This window comes from Agelaius phoeniceus, chromosome 2, assembly GCF_051311805.1.
Source record: "Agelaius phoeniceus isolate bAgePho1 chromosome 2, bAgePho1.hap1, whole genome shotgun sequence".
In the NCBI taxonomy this organism is placed as follows: domain Eukaryota; kingdom Metazoa; phylum Chordata; class Aves; order Passeriformes; family Icteridae; genus Agelaius; species Agelaius phoeniceus.
The window spans coordinates 104866830-104890440 of record NC_135266.1 but is presented as its reverse complement, the minus strand read 5'-3'; the positions used below and the strand labels follow the sequence as shown (position 1 = coordinate 104890440).

Genomic DNA, 23611 nt, shown 5'->3' with positions numbered 1-23611 from the left:
TTTACAGGATATTAGGATATTAGAAAAGGATGAATAAGAAATTTCATGTAGTTTATATTAAACTGCAAAAGATGTAAAAAAAACCCCAAAAAGTACATTTAAATGAGCAAGTTTAAACATTAAATGAATTGCGTTTGAATAGTCTGTTTGGATTAATTTTTCACTGTAGGTTCTCACGCACATAGAAAAAAAAATATTCTTCAGCATTCTCTTTGTTCCCAAAGGATTACAAATGCATTAGGTGGTTTTAAACACTACAGGTCTCATAGGCTTTACAAGCTCAACAACAGGATCATCTCCTTTTCAGGACAGGATAATAGGATTTTTTTCCCCATAGATAGTTCACTTGGATATAAGAGAGATGTCTCAGTATGCGGTAAAATTCTATTTTTTTCCCTAAGATTTCATTGTGGGTTTGCTGTTTAATGATGATAATTTTAATAACTATGTCATGACCTATACTAGTCATCTCTTGTTTAATATTTGACTGCATGCTGTTCCCTCTTCAAAGGTCTAAAGTGTTGGAGTTTTCTCTGTTTATGTCAAAAAACAACAGTACCTTAGGTGACTTATGAAATCTCCAAACATGGTTTCCATTGGGTCATTCCATCTCCCAAGTGCAAACAACTTTTAATAGACTTTAATTCAGCTGTATTTTATATTGTTTTTTAATTGAGATCTTCAGGGAAGAAGTATACTGTTCCCAATTTTTTGATTACTCATGGAGATGGCTTAGATCAGACTTTTGCTAATGGAAATGTAACTTTATGGCTTGTTTAATGAGTTTTTGGATTTTTATTTTTTACTTTGCTGAATTAGTAGCTAAGAAAGTTAAAACTATTCATATTTTTAAAAAGAACTCTAGCATTTAGCCTAAAATAAAATTTCCTTGCACTGTCTGATACTTAACAAGTTCATTGTATATTTACTAGTTTATGTTTCCTCATTTCAACGTAGAGATCCAAAAGGCTCTAAAATATAGTAAAAACCCACAAAGTGTTTTTTCAATCGTGTTTCATTTATATTTAAATTATAAATTATTAGAATTTTAAGAGAGAATCAATTTCTTCAAGGGTTGTGCAATTTTCATTCAAATCCCATTCACTTTTATCTGGGCATCAGTGCACTTGAACATAATATTCTTGAAATTCTGCATGATAAAAGGTAAAAAGATTAATTGGGTGAGTGGTTGCCCTGGGATTGAATTTGATACCTATTAAAAACATATTAATTTCTTCATGCTCAAGGATAATGAAGCCTAGTTTTCTAAGCATATATTAAATAGAAGTTAAATCATTTACAAACAATAAAACAAAACCACATCACCCAAGTAGGCTTGCTTACTGAATGAAGTCAAAGAACACCAATAGCCAAGGGTATAGCTTTTGTCAGAGAACGTACACTAAACAGAATTTGGACCTTCCCAAGGAAAACAGTCCTCTCAGCTCAATCTTGCAGTCTAGTTGTTTTTGTTAGAAGCCAGTGCCAAAGCTATCCAAGTGAGTGTCTGTGGCTCTCACTGCTTCCCTTAGCTCCGTGTTGATCCCAAGTTATGCCTTGCTTTGTCTTCAGAGCTGCATCTTTTCCTTTTTACTGCCTTCCCATTATCCTCTCCTTTTCAGAGGATTTGCAGTCCAGCAGGTTTAGAAAGACCCCTCCACAGCTGAGTGATGTCTAATGGTTGAAAAATAAATTCAAAAAGTTATTGAATTGATGTATTGATGTAGCATGAAACTGTTCAACTATGCTGTATGCAATTTATATTCTGGAAACTATAACAGAACATGATATGTTTTGTTGTTGGTGTCTTTCCAATGCAGACAAAAGGAAGTTTTTTCAAGTTTTATCAGTGCTTAGGTGGGATTTTTTTTTTTTAAGAAATGGAATTAGCAAGATGATGTTGAGTGGGTTTATTAGTTGAAGCAGAGCTTTAATCAATATTTTTAATATTTTTATAAAAATATCCTCCACTTTACCTTTTTAGTACTTTGTAGTACTTTGTACATCTTTTATATTTATACATTTAAATGTACATTTGTATGGTATAGATTTTGAACGTGTTGTAATATATCGCTAAGGGACAGTAGAAGTACACATGTGAGTGACTTATTGCTACAATTTTTGTTATCTCTCAGTGACTTCTGTTGCATCTGCACAGATGCCACCTATGGCAGATTTGTGATGTTAGTTCTGAAACCTGAAGGCTACTGCTGCTAATGGGACTGAAATCAATTAGTCTACTAAATATTAGTCCTTATGAATGCAGTCATCCGTCTCCATATTTAGCAGTACAAATGGACCTCTCATTACTGTTCCTACTTATCTTACTTGGTGATTTTTAAAACCATTAAGGAATAATTCACCAGAATCCTCTTAGTGTATTACAACTGATAATAATTCCTTTATAATGACTGATCAAAAGGGAAGGGATTGGTTGTATCACCTAGTTCTAGTAGTGCTCTTTAATTTTGCTGTGAAATTGGACATGTACCAAAGACTGAGGGAAGCCCCAGACGAATTCATATTTCCCAGAACATCTGTACTACACTGGCATTACACTCCCCAGACTTCTGCTTGAATAGATCTTTTACATCTTGCCTTTTTTTCCTTTTTTTTTCTGAATAGGTACTTAGGTGATATTCTTGGAAACATGGGAAGAGAAAATACTTTTTCAGATCTATCAAGGAGGTGTTATTTATTTCTGGGCTTAGTTTAACATAGGTGGCACCTCTACTAAATATTTACAATATCTCCACTGATCTGATAAAATAAGCATTCAACTGTGGATTTAAAGAGATTCACAACAGCCTGATGCAAAGAACTCCATGTTTTATTAATCCATTAGTTATTGTACAGTAATAATTTTGAGTTGTGACTACATTTCTGCCATCTTCATCAGGGCTTATACTATCTGTAGCTCTTGAGAGAGATTTGGAAGTACGGTGAAATTTTCTGAACGCGTTGTCTCTTTGAAATATTTTGCTTTCATTAAGTAACAAGTGAGTATTCTCCTAGCTTCATTTGCCTGACTACTAAAAAGCAGAGATTTCTAGATTAATAACTTGAGCAATATTTTTACTTCTAGGTTGCAAGAAGCAATGTTTTTTTATTTACATCAAGCAGAGCTAGGAAAATTTTGAGGCTGGGAAAATGGGACAGATGGTTTTATATTTTTCTATTTTGTGAATATTGAAGTACCATATGTAGAAAAAAATATTTCCTTTTGGTTTCAGAGATGTAGCTAGCATCTCCACAGAGTTTATGTACTTACACTCATGCTAAGAAATTTAATTGGATTTGAGACCTCTGCCAAAGCTGTGTTGCAATCTCAAATATCTATTTAATTTATGAAGGAAAAATATTCCCTTACTTTTACACCTCTCATCATACCACCTCTTACATTCTACCTGACATGTATTACCTAATCTATTGCATTTATATAGTTTGACATCAGTTATTGGAATTAAGAAATGCAATTATCCTTGAAGAAACTGCTGAAATATACATTTCACATATATTTCACTGCTAACATATATATTTCTGGAGCAAATGTAAAAGACTGCTCTTTAAAAGAATATGGTATCAGAAAAATGGTGACGTGGAATGTGGCGTGGAATAAATATCCAAGCTCCTCAAGTTCCCCCATGGCTGTATTTATTAGTACCTTGGTTTCCACCAGGTCTTGAGGCTATAGTAAAGCTTTACCTGACAATTAAGTAAAGAAATGAGGCTTGGAGTAGCCTCCTGGATAATTGATTACTCCTTGATTCTTATTACAACAAAATGTAAAACCTTGTGTTAAACTCTTTTCCTTTCTTACACGTAAATTTTGGGTTTTGGTACCATGGGTGTAAAGACCAGAGATGAGAACAAGCCAACTCTTCCTCTGTCAGGGCTCTGGGTGTCCTAAAGGAGCCTTCACCGTGCTCCTCACTGCTGCACTGGAAATTCCACTGCTCCCTCCTCCATAGTACTATACTCAATATTTTTACAGTCTCCTTCAGCTTCTTTCTGGACTAGGCAGTCCTGTCGTCTTCCTGGTTGTCTTTATGGACTGATAATTTTTGATTTTAGCAGAGTGGACACAGATATTTACCTTTGCCTGAGGCAGGATATGTTCTTTGTGGCTTTTACTGTTTGTTTTTTTTTTTTATTCTTAGCTATTTTCTTGTGGGAACAGGACATAAAATATTAATATTCACTAAAAAAAATTCTGATGAAGTTCTGATGATCTTCTTAGGAAAAGCTTTCACAATTCAGGAAATCTCATGAAAAATGTTATGTGCTGTACAGATATTTGATGTTTAATTTTTTTGTTTGTTTGTGAGCAATTTTTGTGGGAAAAAAAACCAGTTCAGTTAAGTTTAGGTTGGGAGACTGATATAGAAAACTGATAATCTTCAATTTTCTTTGCCTTTTTTCATATAGCTTTTGATATGACTATTGGAATAAAAAAATCACATCTTGTCTAATTCTTGCTTATTTAGGCTAATTGCATAAAAGTTAATAGCAAATCTATTTTATTGCACTTTTAATTGTAATAGTTCTAATGTTAATATCTATGGATAGCACTTTGCTGATAGTTTTTCTTTGCTCAGCTTTTCTTGAATTTTTACTATCAATAGAACAAAATTGCAGTGGCTTTTAGCAAGTTTTGAAGTTATATTCATGGGTAAAATTTGTCACATAAAAAAACCAAAACTAGAGACTTAAAGAAAACACCTTTCTGCCTCTTTCCCAGACTCCAGATACCACTCCCTCCTATTCCTGGCCTTCACTCCCCTTATTACCACCACCCATGCAGGTAACAGTCCATTCAGTGAGGTGATGGATAATACAGGGGGCTGGGGTGAGGACACAGTGGTTCCTTTCTGTCATTCCTTCATTTTCACTCTTTTCTTCCACTGCTTCTTCTGCCTAACTCATTTCCTCCTTTTCATTGTGGGTTATCCACAGTCCTTTCAGGATGTGTTTGCTCTCTCATGGGCTCATGCATGGGCCAGAGTCCTGGAGTGTTGCCAATTGTGCCATGGAGCACCTCTTATCACTTTGGCCTTCTTGTCTCTCTCTCTGGCATTCTAAGAGGTGCTACAAACTCCTTCAGCCCTCTCAGTTCTGTCCTGCAGTGGCTCCATCATGACCCAGCTAGAACTGCCTGTATCCGTCACAGCACAACCTCTGAACTCCCTGCCCTGCAACCAGCCCCACTAACAAAACCTTGCTTTTTATACCCAATACACTCAAATATGAGACTATTCTGGGAGGGAAAGCTAAAAGCCTTGATAAAGTCAAGGTAATTGCCATCCACTGTTCTTCTGTTGTACAAAAAACTTATAATTTTATCTTAGAAAATGGTGGAGTGAGTCAGACATGATTTACCCTTGTTCTGTGTGTTACAAATCACCTTTTTCTCATTTAATTTCTAGTTTTATGTTCATGTATATTTCTCTCACATTTTCTTTTTTTTTTTCCCTTCTTTATTTTGTCCTCAGTTTTGGGACATAAGGCTGTCATCATCATGTGACATCCTTATTTGGATTGTTTTCTCTATCTCAATGTGTACTTTAGTTCAAAACATAGCAATGTTCAGTTGAAATTTTATACTTGTAGAACAGATTCAGTACATAGAATGAAAACAATAAAAAACTTGAAAATATAAGATTCAAACTGATAAATTCCCAAATTAATTTACAATCTACTTTATATTTTTCAGCTTTACTTCAAGTAACAATATCACTTAGCAAAGTTGAGCTCAGTGTGGGTGAATCCAAGTTCTTCACATGCACAGGTATGTATTAATTTTATTTGTAAGTATATAATTTGTGTTAAATTTTGAAATTTTTATGTATTTGCAACTGAAGTAGTTGTTTCAAAATATTAAATTAACATATTATTGTACATTCACATTGACTTGTGAGAATTGTGGCAAATATTCAGACTTCACTGGCTTCACATTTCCAGTCTAAGATCTCCTCATTTCACACACTGAATCAGTTTGAATTCTCTATATCAGTACAGGTAGTTTGTATCTGTTAGGAAGCTTTTGTAGTTAAAAAATTGTCACTTATTTAAACTAAGGAATTAAATCCTCTCCAACTTAATGAGACAGCCAAGGAGATTTTTTTTTCTGGTGAGGCAGTAATCAGTCAGGGGGATAAGAATTTGCATTTGCAGCTGATTGATATGGATCCTTGATGGTGCTGAGTTGAGATATTCCATTGACAGTGACATATGGCCCAACTACACTGACAGTGCCACTGCCTGATGACCTGACTTGTTGATCCAGCCACTGACAGCCTGTTTCTTTCCTATAAGACTTTTTTACACTTTTCTGTGTTTTTTTTTCCTCTCTTGAAATCCTTTAGCTGCTATTTACCCTGTCTCAAAAGATTGTACATCTGCCTGCAGTTTTGTCCTGCTTGTCTTTCTTACAACTGGCATAATTTAGCAATTAGCTGACATTGCAGAATCACAGAATCACTGAGGTGGAAAAGACCTCCAAGACTTGGAAAAGACTCTAAGTTTTGAGTGATCACCACCTTGTCAACTAGAGCATGGCACTGAGCGTCATATCCAGTCATCCCTTGAGTACCTCCAGGGTGATTCCACCATCTTCCTGGGTAGCCAGTGCTTGACAACCCTTTCCATGAAAAAAACTCTTCCTGAATTCATTTTAAATTCCTGACACTGCACGGATTTTGCATTGGGTAGGCATACACGTTGCACGATGTCCTTCTAAATGTCTAAATTTGCATCGGTTTTGGTTTTGTTTGTAGCCATTGGTGAGCCTGAGAACATAGATTGGTACAACCCCCAAGGAGAGAAGATTGTTTCCAGTCGGAGGGTGGTTGTTCAGAAGGAAGGTGTCCGCTCACGCCTCACCATTTATAACGCAAACATAGAAGATGCTGGTATATACCGGTGCCAAGCAACAGATGCTAAAGGACAAACTCAAGAAGCTACTGTCGTTTTGGAGATTTATCGTAAGTAAAATGCCACCAATTACCAAATAAAAGACTCTGTTTTAAAAGACACTCGCATAGAGTAAGTAAAGCCTCCCAAAATATCATACCAAGCTCTGAATTTAATCTTCCAAATAATTGCCTCCTGTGCAGTTTAGTAAGTAGACATCATGACAAAGATTTGAATTAATTGGAGGGCTACTTATAACTATTGTAGATTGCTTTTCTCCTGTATTTTAGAATGTCATCTTATGAGGGTTCACTGTCTGCCCCTCAAAGAAATTAGAAAATAGGAGGAAAAAAAATAGATCAGTATAATTTGTATTACGAGTGTGTGTACAGTTTACCAACTACAAAATATTACAAATATGTGCATAAATAAAAGTTCAGGAAGTGTCACAAATATGACATTTAAAAATGGATTTTTTTACTGAATTGTTATTTTAATCTCTGATTTTTGCTATTCTTGGCCTTATGAATGAGTTTTGACATAAGCCATTGAAACTCAGTGTAATAAGTAACCAAAATGGATTTCAATTGCAAGCAACAAGTTGAGGAGTATATTTGAAAAATAAATGCATTCTATTGTAGTATGACATTCTCTGAGAGATTTGAGTAGCTTTTTTCTCAGTGTTGAATAACTCCATTGTATCACATTCTTTAGATCAATCAAAAATAGCTAAAAGCTGTGCATTGAACAAGCACAGGGAAGATGTGAGGCAAGGTCTTTGTTGGTGAAAGATGGGGCATATGCCAGCATCCCATCAGCTGAGTTAGGATCTAAATTCATTGGAGAACAGGTTTTTGAAATGTGAAAAAATTACAATGAGATAAAAAATACAGAGTAGAATGGTAAAGCACTGCTTCTCAGAGGTACAGATAATTCAGATAACAAAAGACATAGATTAAAAAAAGAAGATTAAAAAAAAATCATTTGATCAAACAACCAATGAAAGGGTGGTAGCAATTAGAAGTGATTACATGGTGGCTTGAAACCTCACAATTCAAAGGATTTCAATTTCTCAGGAATTCATTTGTATGCATATAACTGTCAGTTACTCCATTAGTAGAACGCTAAGAAAATTAGAAATCTCTAGAAGCATTCTCATGTGTTAATTTCAATAATTGTGAGGTCAGACAAACCTGCAAACCTACAAAAGTAATGTTAAGGTTTGTGGGAACAGACGTAAAATTTCCTTATTCATATTTGTGATGTAAGAAAAAAGCAGGATTGCTTTTGGTAGTCTTAGGGCCTGGTTTTTAGGACTCTCAGATGTCTGTGAGAGGTTTTTTTCTGACTTCATACAAATATGTATGAGAGATGTAACAACACAACTGTTCTCCCCCTGCTGTGGGAAGTGTGTGGATTATTTGAGCCTGCACTCACATCAATACAAAAAACCAGAGATGAAGCTGCATCTCTGGCCTAAGCTCCCCAAAGTTTATTCTGAAATTTAATTGGCCATCTTTGACCTGAGAGAAAAAGATGGCCAAGAGGTTGGTTTGTTTATTCTGTGTGCAAGAATTCTTCCAGATTTTTTTTTTTGCACATTAGTAAACTGCATTAGATTTTTATGAGATCCTGGATTAATAGCATCTTGGACTCCTAAAAATACTGGATTTATACAACACATGTGAAAAATCAAATTTGGTTATTTGAGCTTGGAAAAATTAAAAGCCTCGGCAGATTTACAACAATCTTGGTAATTCCTAAAAATTATGATATATTTTCTTATGACCTAATAGTCCATAATAGACCTAATAGTTTCTCACTGGCCTTTTAATCTTGTATTTTAGTCAGCTGCTGTTTTTTGCAGTGAGGCAAATATTCCACTTTTCTCGTGAGAATTTTCCAAATTTTAATGTTTTTTATGGAAGAATTAATAGAATAAAAAAATGGGGTTTTAATTCAATAACAGAATAATGAGGAATAAAACCCACAAGAGAGTAAATAAACTATCAACATGAATATATAAACCTCTAAGACGTAGAGTTTAAAAAACTGTGTTCTGGAACATTGAAAACAATGAAAATATGTTTATAAAATTTGCAGGATGTATATAAATAAACAAAATTTTGCATGATATAAAAGCATTGTAAAGTAATTTTTACAGGCGGAGTCCAGGATGATTTAAGTCTTATGTGGGAAAATTATGTTATGGAAATAATTCTGTACTATCACAATAAGTAGATTTAATAGTGGTGTTTATCTTGTTATTGAATATAATTTAATGCTATGTTAAGACTCTTACTGTATTGTGTTTTCTTTTGTTATTTTTTTCCTTTCAGAAAAGCTCACTTTTCGGGACATAGTGTCTCCACAAGAGTTCAGGCAGGGAGAAGATGCAGAAGTTGTGTGCCGTGTTACGAGTTCACCTGCTCCCATTGTCAGCTGGTTGTATCGGAATGAGGAAGTCACAACTATTGCTGACAGTTAGTATTTTGGTAACTCTTTAAGTTATACATTACAATTAATATTAAAACATTGTTTTTAAAGAGGTCTTTTTAAAGTCCTAGTGGACTTTGTGGTGGATTTTAATGGGGTGTTTTCATTAGCCTGTCAGCTTAAATGTAATTTTACCAGGTTCTGTGATCTGTAGAGAATCTGTGTACAATGGTTTCCTCCATGAGTCTTTCTTTCCAATCAGGAATTTTGTCTGGGTGTAACATGAGTTTCCAAATTCCCAAAAGATTGATGGGACCTCCCTCACAGGATCTCTTCCTGGTGTGCCTGTTCTGTAGGGGTTGAACACGTTTAAAACACACAGAGATAAACTTCACTGCAGACCAAGCTGTGATACTGACCTTACACAGCCCTGACTTCGGGATACTTGCCCAGCTGCTAGGAGAATTCCAGGTGGAGAGGCATTTTGCATTACTGTGAGAGTTTGCTTGTTACCCTCTGAGTTACAAGTAACTGGGATATAAGTAATCTGCTGAGGCTGGACTGATAACGCTTGGATTAAGATAAATCTCACCTTCCCCACATGCAAGTTCTAAGTCTCTGGAGAGGCAATTACCTAGGCAAACAGTATTTTTTCTATTTACCCCCCACAAAAACTTTGAATCATTTTTTCAGTGCTGTCTCAATAGTCATCTTTTCAAAACAGGACTTTTTTACATTTTCTGGAAATGGAACTAACATTGTAATTAATCAGCGTTTCTAATTTCCCATCCATTTTCCTCTGAATGTAATGAAACTCAGAGTAGCAGTACATATTTAAAATTCTTATTCTTTCAAAATTTATTGTTTTTCTTTATTTCAAAATGAAAAGTTTTTTGGGGGGTTTATGAAGTCAAATAAGCAAATGTGGAACAGTTGTTAGGGGAAAAAAAAAAGCTTGGTTGATATTTCTGGATCCAGTCTTTGGTTCCTCTTCATTGGGAAAGAAAGTTTTGATTACCCTTCTTTCTTATTTAGTATATCCTGTGTCTTCTGTCCTCTAGACACAGAGACTAAAAGGAAACAGCAAACTTCTACACTTAGAAAAAAATAGTTGCAATTTATTTATATAAAAATGTATATAATTAAACATAGAAAATTTTCAAAAATAAGAACACTGAAAATAAAACAAGAATCAGCAATCTAAGACAAATTCATTTGAGGATGATAGAGCTTGAAAAAGTAGAACTGCCTCAAAGATCTTGCTCAAATTTTTTATTGACATTTTGGTTTACAACCAACCTGTAGGATTAGCAAAGCAGATGAAGCAGCATTTCCTTTCTCCTTCAAAATCATGTACTTTGAAAAAGGAGTTCTTAAAATTTTACTGCATAAACATCTATTTTTTTAACCATTTTCTTTCACAGTGCTAGAAGGTACAATGATAGAAACAAGTTTTAAGTTAAACAGTAGAATACTTCCCTTATGTTCTGATCTAGAGCAAAATCCAAATACAACTCCAGTCATGTTTAGGAGGTTGCAGTTGTAAATCACATAAAAATAGGACACCATAAACTTTGTGGGTTTTGTTTATGTGGGTTTACAATACAGGTGAAAAACAGCATGCCCACTTTCTTGCAGTTAAGAATTTTTTTCATGCCTAGTGAAATAAAAATTATTCTGTTTTATATTAAAATTCCAGATTCAAAATCTACAGTGGATGATCAAATTCTCTCTTATTCTGAAAGATGGCTTAAGGCAGGCTTCTAATGAGCCAAATTTGCCCTCCAGATCATTTTGGGCAGGCTGTTGCGATACAGTCCTGCTGCTTCCTCAGTGTAGCAGTGGTATTCATTTTCCACTTCAAATCAGTAGCTTGTCCAGTTCAAATTGCAGTACTGGAGATGTGGTGCCATTGCCCTGCAGAGTCCATGTAGGCCATTAAAATTCATTTGTATTAACTAACATGCAAAGGTGATTGCTTGCTTTAAGATGGTTAACATGCTGTGTTTATTTTTTGTTTAGAATATATTACAGAAGAATGGCCAGTTGTATGAGAAAAAGGATTATTACAAGTCTTGGTCTTCAACATTTTCCAAAAGTTTTGATATTTTATTCAACAGCTCTTTAGTAATGTCCTACTATTAGACAGTATTTTATTGGACATTCTGGCTCAAAGCCTGGTACATATACAGCAAAATTTGCAAACCATGAGCCAAAAATTCCTCCAGATTGGGTTGAGTGGCACTGAAAAGACATAAGCCCTTCTTGTCAGCCACAGCACTTAACATGTGATATGACTGAAGGGGGAGGTCATGGGACTGACGGTTCCGAATCAGGAGTTTGAAGTTGAGGGGGTTGAGTCCAGACAATGCAGTGATGATCTGGAGTAGTGTAATGCCCAGTTACTTCCAGATTCACCAACTTGAATCTGCTTAGTAAAGGGCACAATTTTTTCAAGATATCCATGGCTCAGTGAACTTCTGATATGCTGTATCCATTTTTCTACAATGAAAGCTGAAAAGTTATCCAGCCAACATTTAGTTTTTGTTTCCTGATACTAAATGAATCCTCATTTTTTCACTGTTTTATAAAAATGGAGCTCACCTCCAGCCCACCTGTTCATCTCACACATTGCAAGTCTATGGTGAAAAAAACAAACAAACAAACAAAAAACCCAACCAAAAAAGGTTTACCAATGCTTAAAGGTTTAAAGAGGGGCTAGATCTCCCTATTTCAAAACATTTGGAGGCATGGCTCTGAGCAGGTCATTGTGTAGGAACAGAACAGGAAAAGATATATTTTGTATGTGGTATTGTATGAAATGGCATTAATATTCAAGCATGACTTTAACAAACCAGACATAATTAGGGTAAATATGTTGATGATGTTAATGTCCTGTAAACTTTTATCAGGTGAAACATGATTTTCTTTTTTTTCCATTTCTCTCTTCATTTTATGGTAGAATTCTAGCCCCTAATACAGAAGTCATTTGTTTGCTAGTTAAAAATGAAAGTTAAATGCTAAATCTCATCATCCTCCGATACTGAAAGTTGCAAAATAGAGCAAGAACAACAGCTGAATAACAGGGGTTCGAGTTCTTCAAAACCCACGTTCAGTGAATTGCAGAAAGTCATTCTCCTCAGAAGAGTGCATTAATATTGACTAGTTTTGGTGGGTTTACCTTGGTGAGCTCCCAGGCACCCACCCAATCTTTCTCTCGCTAACCCCCCTCAAGAGGTTGACCTTGGCTCAATCACCTCCTCTGGACAGGAGAGGATGAATATAATAAAAGGCTCATGGATCAAGATAAGGACATGGAGAAATCGCTTGCCAATTGCCATCATGGGCAAAACAGATTTGAGTCGAGGAAAATATAATTAGCAACATAATCAGAGTAGGATAGTGAGAAATAAAAGTCTTAAATTGCACTTTTCCCCCATACCTTCTTTCTTCTCAGGCTTAACATGATTCCAAACACTTTCTCCTGCTGCTCCTTCCTCCTCAGGGGAGGACTCTTCATGTTCTTCCCCTGCTCCAGCAGGGGGACACCTCCACAAACTTCAGCAATGCTTCCAAAAGCCTGCAGTTCTTCTAGAACCATTTCAGTATGGGCATCCCAGCCCTTGCACAAAACCTGCTTTGGCCCTGGTTCCTCTCTCCATGGGTTCACAGGTCCTGGCAAGGAGCCTGCTCCAGCACAGGTTTCCCACAGGTCATGGCCTCTTTCAGGCATCCACCAGGTCATCCAGGGGCTGCAGGTGGAACTCTGCTCCCCTGTGGACCTGATGGGTTGCAGGGGCACAGCTGCCTCTCTATGGTGTGCACCATGGCCTGCCAGGGAATCTCTGCTCTGACACCTCCTCTTCCTCCTTCTTCACTGACCTGGGAGTCTTCAGGGTGGTTCTGCTCAAGTCTTCTCCCTCCTCCCCTGGCTGCAATTGCTGTTGCACATTAATTTTCCCTTTCTTAAATCGGTTATCCCAGAGCTGCTGATGGCCTTGGCCAGGGGCAGGTCCTTCTTAGAGCCTGCTGGCAGTGGCTCTCTAGGACTTGGGTGAAACTTCTGGAAGCGTCTCAAAGAAGCCACTTCTGTATCCCCCACAAAGTCTTGCCAAAAAAACTAAAGACAACAAGATAACAGGAGAAAATGAGACAAAAAGTATGTTGAGATTAAGACAGGGAGAGCGCTCACCGGCATTAGCAAAATGGGTTTGATGGAGGGGAAAATTAATTAAATTTATTTCAAGTTAAATAGTGTTGAATGGTGAAACACAAAGACAAAATTAAAGCAATATCTCCCCTCTCCTTTTTCTCAGACTTTACTCTTTCCTTGCTGACTCCTCTACCTCACCTACCCCAAGCAATGCAGGGACATTGGGGAATGGAGCCTGTGGTCAGTCTGTGGCATTTCCAGTGTGGATCCTTTCTCTGGGTTGCAGTTCATGATTAATTTGCTGTAGCATAGGATCTTCCATGGATTACTAAGGAGATATCTGATCCTTGAGGCCAACAGATCAACACATAAACCCAATACTAGTTCAGAGAGAAGGGAGAGGAAAAATTAAATTCAGGTCCAGTTTACTCCTAAATATTACAATTTTGCTGCTGCATGTGCAGAAAAGCCTGTACATGGTTTTCTTTCAGAGCCTGATTTTACAGTGTCCTTCAGCTCCACAAAATGTCTACTAAATTTCAGTTTATGCTGGCCTTTGCAGAAGATAGAGTGCTTTCTTTTTTTGGTTTATGTCTTTGTTGCCATTTCTGTGAAGTGTTAGAGGGTGGTGAAAGATATCATTGACCAAGAGTGAATAAAGAAAGGAACCCGAGGAGGGAAGGAGGGCAAGCAAGCTGAAAATCATTAAACATTGGGCTGTAGAATGGGCACAAAGACAGTCTAGATAGAGAGGGAAACAGCATTTTGTTGCCTATTTTATTAAAAATTGCTCAATTTAATGTTTGAGTCTTTTTTTTTTTCCATTTAATCCTTTTTTTCTTCTGTGTAAATGCTCATGAGTATTCCACTCCTTTTGCAATAAATTGTTATTTAACTTACAGTCCTTGGAGTAAGTAGGAAATTATGAATGGAAAGTCCAGATTGAATTCTAGGAATTTCAGTGTGCTTTGGAATGAAGAAACCCCAAACTTCTCAGCCTACATTTTCTTTTTAAATGTACAAATGTTTTGTCAATGAGTATTCTGACTGTACAGAGAAAGTACTTAAATATTAATAATTTAAGTTAGTGTTCCTCATGTTGTCTTGATTTATTTGATTTATGCCACTTGATCTCTTATTTTTCTTTCTAGATCGATTTGCCATATTAGCAAACAATAATCTCCAAATTCTTAAGATCAATAAAAGTGATGAAGGAGTTTACAGATGTGAAGGAAGAGTGGAAGCAAGAGGAGAAATTGACTTTCGGGACATAATTGTTATTGTGAATGGTAAGGAGTAAAGTTGACCATTTGACTTCTTCCTTTATTTGATTATTATGGCCTATTTCAACATGTATCAACTTCTAAAAAAACCTTATTAAACTGGTTAATATAATTGTCACATCTGTTTGGTATTGGTTTCCTATTAATATATTTCCTTCGTATTAAAAAAAACAAACCTACTATACTGTGTAAATAGAATTCATTGCATTTCATAATATCAGTAAATATAAATATGTAAAGCATGGATCATTATTATTCATCATTTATAATACAATAATTATTTCAAGACTTGAATTTCAGATTATAATAGTTCAGTTCAGTCTATTTTTCAGTTTTTTGTCATTTACTCTTAAAAAAAACACACTTGATTTTTCATAATTATTTGCCTTCACTGTGTAATGTACTTTATGAGCTGTCCCAAAAGTCACAGATACATTTTATTACAGTGTCAGTTGCAGATTTTTTCAAATTTTATTTTTGTGAGGGATAAAATATGTGAGGAGTTACCTGAAAATTTGCATTGTACATTTTATCAGTTTATAATAGACCTCTAAGAGGGAAAATCAATGAATTGAGACAAGAGGGAGCATTTCACTCAACCTCTTTTAACCTCTGCATTGACCTGGTGAAAGATAACTATCTCTTCATATATTGCCTGGAAAGGACACCGTTCATAAAGGGCATTTTTTATCTCTGCAGTCTGTTTAATGTCAGCTTTTCAGTGAAATTCTTCCACAGTGTGTCTTGGGTTCACAGCTTTAAATGCTGTGCCCTTGACTGGTCCTTCCCAGCAAACCCCAGTAAACACAAATCATTATGGAAGGTGAAGGCACAGCTAGTTTCAGCAGGAGGAGCAGATTCTGCCACAGGTACTTCTTAGTCCACACTGTCAAGCAGCAACATCTGAGGCAGAATTCTCTAGACTGTTGTAGTTGGTACATTCTGGTCCTACATTACCATGACTCGTGGTTATGTACAACTCCAGCAGTGAATCTGGTAGCATTTAAAATGCCAAATGAGATTTTCCTCTGCTTCTATTTATGTACAGGGACATGAACCCACCTTCTGATTAACTTTCATCTCTATTTATATGCAGTTGAGCAGAGACAGTCTGTATTTAACCTAAACCATTGGTTTGCAAACCATGGTCAGACTTCACATTATTTTTTGCTGAATTATAAAAAAATAATCTGGTCCTTCTTATATTTATTATGACTCTAGGCAAGAATTTTAACACTCATCTCTAAACCTCAGTCTTGGGAGGAGAAGGAGCTGCCAAATAAGTGATTATGACATGGTTGGTCATGTAGAGTGACATCAATTAAGAGCTATTTCCTGCTTCATTTATAGTAATAAATAGGTTTGCTTACATAAAGTTGAAGGGATAAAATTTGATCCAAAAAAGCTTTTAGAGTAATATTAAAATGCAGCAAAAAATTGTAGTGTTTTAATATTAAAATGCAAAAAAAAAAATTGCTACATGGCCATATTTCCATATTTTCACTGCATCTCCTTTTCTAAAAGAGAAAGAAGAAATACTTTGGAGGATAATCTGAGCTTGCAATAAAAAGAAAATTTTATTATGAACATATTTGTATGTAAAAGTTATTCAGCTTTAGAGCTTTACTGTTTATTTAATTGTCTTGTTATAGTCACTGTAGAATCTACAGGAATATGGAAAATCTATGCTAAAAATATTTCTATAATAAGAACCACAGAATGAGATGAACTGGAAGGGACCCACAAGGAGCATTGAGTCCAATGAAAAAGTTGTCCTGGTTTCAACTAAACTAGGATAGAAGTATGTAAGGTCTCCGAAGCAGGATAAAGTGTAACAAAAGAGCTAAGGGGTATTTCATGAAATCTGGCATACCATGGTAAATATAGTAGTTTTTTGGTTTTTTTTAATTAAAGTTTGCATATGAACAGTTTGCAAATTTACTCAAAAATAATTAAATCTTGCAGCAAAGTTTGATATCAGGGTAATTTCTAATGTATGGAAATCCTTGGTGGGTTATAATGGGTAAGAAGTTGACAGCTAGATTATCTCTTAGAAATCTAATGTTTATGTTTCTTTTCTACTTTCAATGCTAAAATTTTTTTAGCATTTCTTTTCTAGTTGTATTTACAGTGAGATCTGAACGTCACGGTTTTCTGTGATTGCAAATGGTTGATATAGAGGAGAATGAAAAAATTCAAGTCCTCCTGTAAACAAAGGTTTCTTTTATTTGTTCTTTTGTCTCTCTTTGGTTTTCCTTATTCTTTTTTTTTTAATTATTTTTCCCTAATGTACTACTTAGATTTACTTTTTGTTATCTGAGAAATTTCATAAATTAAATAGTTGTCCTGATCTCACTGAAATTAATGAAAGAGAGCTATTTACACAGTTATATGGGACTGAGGTTTGCCACTCTGCTTTAAATATGAAATGAGAGAGACTTACCACCATACCTTCATTTTGCTTTTTAGATCCAACCTCTGTACATACAAGCATAAAAACAGATTTATTCCTTGAAAAATTACGAGCAAAATAAAATTTTACTTTTCAAAAGAGAAAATAATATTTCATTTTATTGTCATTGCAGTATCTCTTGGAAGATTGAAGCACTTAGTAATTACTTAAGTAATGCACTGAACAGTCCAGTAGTCCTGTAGTTCTTAGTGGTGAACAGTGAAGATCCTTCTAGCAAAGAATTATCTCCACATGTTCCCAACTATTTTCAAGGTCCAGACATTAGAATGCATTGCAAAATAGCTAAAATGCATTAAAAGCTTTCTAAGTAGCATTGTGTGGGGTTGTTTTATTGGAGATGGATAAATTCCCGTTGCACAGCAGAAGGGTTTTGTATGCTGAGTAATGGCCCATGCAATTTCAGATAGGAAAGAAGTGATCTGTGAAACACTATGAAACACACCATTAAAAAATGTGAAAAGTACATAAAAACACACAGTTACTTATCATTGATAATTCTGGTACATGATTTTATATTAATTTGATATATTTAAGATTCAGAAGTGAAAAGGCTTCTGAAATATTTGGTAGAGAGCCACAACAGTTGGTTTTCAGGAGTGGGTGAGAAAAATCTGTTGGAATGCAATGAAACGCTAAAAACAAATTCATTGGGGTTGCTGTTTCATCTTTTCACTAGTAAAGAGTAAAGATAAAAAGGATAACTGAGTCACTCTGTCATCTCCCAGGATGTTCTTGCTAGCTGACCTCTATTTTGTGAAGCTCTAACCTTTTCCCTTTCCTCTCACTTTCTGTGGCATTCATTCTTCTCCACATATCAAATTCCATCCAACCTGTTTGGATTGTTTTTATTTGTATGTTTCATAGAATCACAGAATAGTTTGGATTGGAGGGAATTTAAAGACCATCTAGTTTCAAACACCTGTCGTGGGCAAGGACATCTGCTGTACCCAGTTCCTCAGACCTCCACCCAATCTGGCCTTTAACACTTCATATTTGCATGTTAATTAATAGAAGAAGATATGTAAACAGATATGTTAAATATCATCCTGTGAGTTGTTCTGTGTCCAATATTATTGCTATTTTTTCGGTTGGGTAGAGGTTCTTTGTGAACTCTTACAATTTTATAACAGTTAAAAATGTTATTATTTGATTATTATTAATGTTTTAAATGTTATTTTTTAATAATTATTTAATCCCATCAAGAAAAGAAAACCTTTTTAACTATTAGAACAAAATTAAATTCTTGGAAATACAAATGGATTGCATCCATTGGTTGCACATTGCATTGGTGCATCCATTGCATTGCATTTGCCCTTTGGAAGCTGGTGATATTCCTGCCTGGGAAGTATGCTGGGGCTCAATAAAAGGATTGAATATGCACAATCGAGACTCCTGTGTACTGATCCCTCTTTTAGAAACATTTTCTAACATCAGGACATAGTTTTGTGTCTTATGTTTTTATTGTCTTATATGCGTTAGGTGTAATTTCAGTCATCTTAGAGTGTTCTGTAAGAAAATTAAAGGAATGCTGAAAAAGACTTCCAAAAATCTATTCTATTTAAAAAAAAAGGTTATAAATTTCCTGATAATATTAAAAATCTTGAATTTAACAAAAGTGAAGAAATACTACTAACAATAATTCACATGGTAACTTGATCCCTAATTGTAAGCCTAAATTCCCAAGTTAGCAAAGGATCCTGTGTCTTAAATTTCTCCAGGAACATCTAAAATATTTTCTTTTTCATTCATTGGAAATGTTTTATTTTTCAGTCCCCCCTACAATCATTCTACTGCAGAAATCCTTCAATGCCACGGCAGATCGAGGAGAGTCAATAACTCTGTTCTGCAGAGCCACTGGATCACCTCCCCCTGAGATCACTTGGTACAGGTGAGTTCAGCCAAGCTCTCCACATCAGAGCACATCATTTAATGCGTCCCAATCTTCTAGCACAGTCCATTAAGCTGTGCCAGGTTAATTTCTCCACTGAATTTTAAGATAATTTTCTGTCCATTTCTATTCTCACTGCTAAGGCTGGATTAAGCATTAATGTGTGAACAGACTCACACAAATTCAATTGCACTCAGGTTGCCGGCAAGTGAGGTAAATGTAAAAAGTAACAAAAGTACCATATTGTCATTATTTCTTCAGATGTGAGTGGAAAAGGAATAAGTCCATATCTCAAAAACAGTACAAGAACAATCTAACAATGACTTCTGCACATAAATGCACAGATATGCATTTATGTAATCAATAAGTATCCAGTAAAGGTCAGCAATACTAATAAAAAAAGGTAACACTTTCCACATTTGTAAAAATAGATTTTAACCTTAACTCTCTATTTCAATGAGGTTCAGAAAAAGGTACAAATTTAGACACTTGCAGGATCCAGGAATGTGTCATTGAATAAGTTTCAATGTAACTTGATATAATTTTATCAATATAAAATACTTTGAAAGTGGAATTGCTTTTAAATCTCATGTGTGTTTTTTTCATTATATCAATGACATGAGCATAGTATAGCTATGTCATTTGGGAACACTTACCCTATAACATTTGTAAAAATTTAAATATCTATTTACTCTGTGTTCTTTCAATTTCAACAAAGATATGCATCATTCCTAGAATGTAAAGTATCTCAATACCTCAAACCAGTGCACATTTCTATTTTAGACCAGAATAATTTGCATCTACTTATATTATTTCAAGTGGATTAAAAGGTCATTCCATTTTCAAAATGGGCATAGAAGTGATTTTCATCAATTCTTCACCTCCTTTGGAACATTTGAACAATGTTAGATTAAGTTTCTCTCCTTTGATATCTTAATCTTGTTATGCCATAGGTCAGTTGTGAAGTTGAATTTTTCTCTCATGTAATTTGAATCTCAGGAGATGTAAATAAATAGAAAGCAAAGTTAATTCCTTAATGTGGCTTAGAATACAAAATTTAGTAAAGAGGAGGAAAAATAAACCCAAAATATGTATAGCCCAAATCAAAGAACTGATATTAAATTCAGATCCTATTATTTTTATTTGATGTCTTTGAAATACTTTTTTAAATGTCTCTCCTATCTGACCAAAATTCATAAGAGTTGCCTGAAATCTGCTATCCTAAATGGCTTTGGTGTATGACAACAAGCATCATGGTATATATTAAGGAAGATTATATAAACTTCCACCATTTGTGGATATCTCCATTAACAGTTGTGGGATTTTTTCCATGTTTTATAAATACTATAGTATGCACACAGGCCGAGTGTCTTAGAGAGACACTTATTTCTGTGTACACTGATCAGAGCCCACTGAAGGATTTCCCTTTGGTTAGAAAGCCCTTGAGGAGCTAAATTTTTAAACCATTCATTAAATATCTTTTGTAATGATTTTCCAGAAGCTTTTCAGGTTTGTGGACTGGATATTTAATCATACATGTGCAAACTTCTGTTCTATTTCTCTTTCAGAAACTATCTCATAATGAGGAACATTGGCTAATGTACCTCCCTTCCCTTTTGATGTTTTATTTTTCCCCCTTTGATTCTCTTTTAATTTCATCTGATTAAGGTGTAAATTCTTGTCAGTAAAAAATGTTCTTGGTTTTTTTTTATTTGCTGACACTGAGATTTTGTAAAACGATCCATCAAAAAAACATTTATCCCTGGGAAAAGATATTATTAGTGATACACAAGCAGGGAAAAAAATGGGGAAAGAGAATTCCTTCTATTTTTAGAGAAAGCAAACAATACTAAATGGTCTTCCAGTCCTAAATTTCTGCATCAAATTTCTGAAATCTCTGTCCTAAAATTTTCTGGTCCATGATTTCATAATCAGCTGATCTCTTCTCCTGTCCTTGGTCTTATCTAAAAACTATGTCAAGATAAAGACCTTGGTTTTCTACAGTAGTTCAGACAGGGGTTTTTCAGTAATAAGCCTGAGCATAGGAAAACCTGATCAACATATTTTTTCTTGATTTTGAGAAAGATATAGAAAGCATTTTCAGTGAGTTTTAGGGAAGTTTATCTAAACTAATTTATCTAATCATAATATGCTTGTCATCCACTGAAAAGCTAATTGAATATATTTTTCAGAATAGCAAAATTTTCTCTATTTGGTTCTGTTAATATTCTTTTTGATGTTGAAAGTAAGTTGGTACTAAGCTCAGTTTTACTGTGTTTCAGTTTTAATAAACAAGTGGAATTATGTCTTGAATTTGATAAAGTTTTACTAGTGCTTTTGTAAGGATTATAATTATTGGTCACAGCAAATCAAGGGAATTGTGTTCAGTTTTAAACCCAACCTCACCTTTTATCTCTGTGAGTTCAGTCAATTTTTTTTTTAATTTGTCTCAGGTTAAACACTTTTAAAATGGGGAGGTGTAATAAAGTGATTTGATGGAAGTCTGTTTTCTGAATTCTCTGATTAGCTAGGTATAGCTAATGGCCTCAGAGAGATGGTGTTAGATATCCTGACAGAAAATCATAATTATAGCTTTTCCTGATGTCTCATTGCAAAACATTCTGAAGTATATTCAGTCTCCTGGGGAGCTGTGGAAAAGTACTGACAAAAAGGGTGGTAAATGATTTTTTACTCCATTCTGCTGCAGGATTTTGTCTTCATGGTGTAAAAAGTATATCCATACTTGTTAAGGTGGTTCATGAAGACTGAGGACTTGTGTTTACACATTTCCATGTTCTTCTGCCTTTGTTGCCTTTTAAAATGGGCTCTCACACCAATATTCAGTCATTCAGTCAAATGAAGTTTCTTTATTAAGGCCTGCAGAATCTGGATTTATTCAAAGCTAGTCTTACAGTCGACTACAATTTTAGTCAACTAAAAACTAAATTATCCCAATTTTTACTGACCTTGTTTCCTTTTTGGTTTCCAATTAACTGATTTTAACAGATCAGCTTCAGATAGGCCATGAAAAAGATCTGTATTCTTAAAATCAGATAACACTACTATTGAAGGGACTCATATCTCAGTGTGTTGACTGTAAGCAAGATGGTGGACAAAAGAATAGTCTCAAGATTTTAGCTCTTTAAGACACTATCTAATGTGGTGAAGTTGAACTATTTATGTTGACCATTTTTATTTCCAGGTGCTGATGATATTTAGATTTGATCGATTTAAAATGGATGCATCTGAATTAATATGTCAATTTTTCTACAAAAATCCTTTAGTGTACTTATAAAAAATAGTCACTTTGAAATACCTTGTCAAGAAGAAAGGTCATCAAAGTTTAGTTGCTGCTCTATTTCATATATGTATGTATTTTGTTGGTATTTCATGGACTAAAAGAATCTAATTAATTCTGCATTGAACTGGGATCTCTGTTGAAGCTGATATTACATCGATGTAAAGCATAAACTTAAGAGAGGCAATACACTAATGGAATTAAATTAGCCAGGAGTGAAAGATAATGATCCTAATGTAACTACAGGTCATGAACTGGAAATCTTTACTCGTGTGAATAGTCCTACTGAAAACATTGTTTATAGCTGTGGAGATAATTTACACTGCTAAAGTCTAGCTGGATCAATTTCCTGGTCTTTGCTGACAGGACTTAGGATTATCTTACAAAAGAAATAATCCACTTTAAGTATACTATTCATGTTTTCCTATTATCCAATATCAACATCAATATGAATCTCTCTGCTCACTAGAGGGTCCAGGGAAATGCTCATACTCTCATTTCTGCTGAGAAACTGCTATAGATATCAATGGTGGTGAAAACAACTACCTGGAAATTACTTCTAACCTTGAATACATGCATTTGTCTCCTAAAAATATCACTAGGGGGTTTTTTAGTTGTTTGGGATATTTCATTGTTGTTCGTTTCTTTGTTTGTTGTTGTGTAGTGGGTTTGGGTGGCTTTTTCTGTTTGTTCTGGTTCTGGTTAGGCTTGGTTTTCTGTGAGACTATCTAATATGGAAAATTAGGCCTTTCCTGTTCTGTAAAACAGTTTCTGTGATTTTCTTTGGAAAGGAAATGAACAAGTATCATAATAATGTCTTGATGTTGGTAACTAAGTGGATTATAATTATTTACAAAAAAATGTTAGTACTAAGTGCAAACTATATAGAAATCATGGTACTCCTGCTAACAGTTATGATTCTCCCAAGAAAAAAACAGTATTCTCACTTTTAGTGAAAATATTATTTAGGAAAATATGAAATATATGTAGTTGCTGTTATATGAGAATGAAATGGAAATAATTTTTGTTCAAATATTGAAAAAAATTAATGTCCTAAAATAGGAATATTGAATAGAATAGAATATTTGAGTAATGTCCTCTTGAAAAAGCATCTGTGTGTAGGCCAAGGTGGCCAAATGAACAGGTCAAGCCTCAATCAGCCCTCAGA

General features: G+C 34.8%; 1 protein-coding gene across 2 annotated transcripts in view; it reads left to right on the top strand.

The window, feature by feature from the left end:
• Positions 1-23611, top strand: part of NCAM2 (neural cell adhesion molecule 2) — a 275041-nt gene that overhangs the window by 132782 nt on the left and 118648 nt on the right. For both annotated transcript variants that reach the window (XM_077174496.1, XM_077174497.1), the window contains exons 2-6: positions 5714-5788; positions 6777-6983; positions 9252-9395; positions 14653-14790; positions 19028-19145. In XM_077174496.1, coding sequence (XP_077030611.1) covers positions 5714-5788; positions 6777-6983; positions 9252-9395; positions 14653-14790; positions 19028-19145 — 682 coding nt within the window. The remainder of the gene's footprint in view (positions 1-5713; positions 5789-6776; positions 6984-9251; positions 9396-14652; positions 14791-19027; positions 19146-23611) is intronic.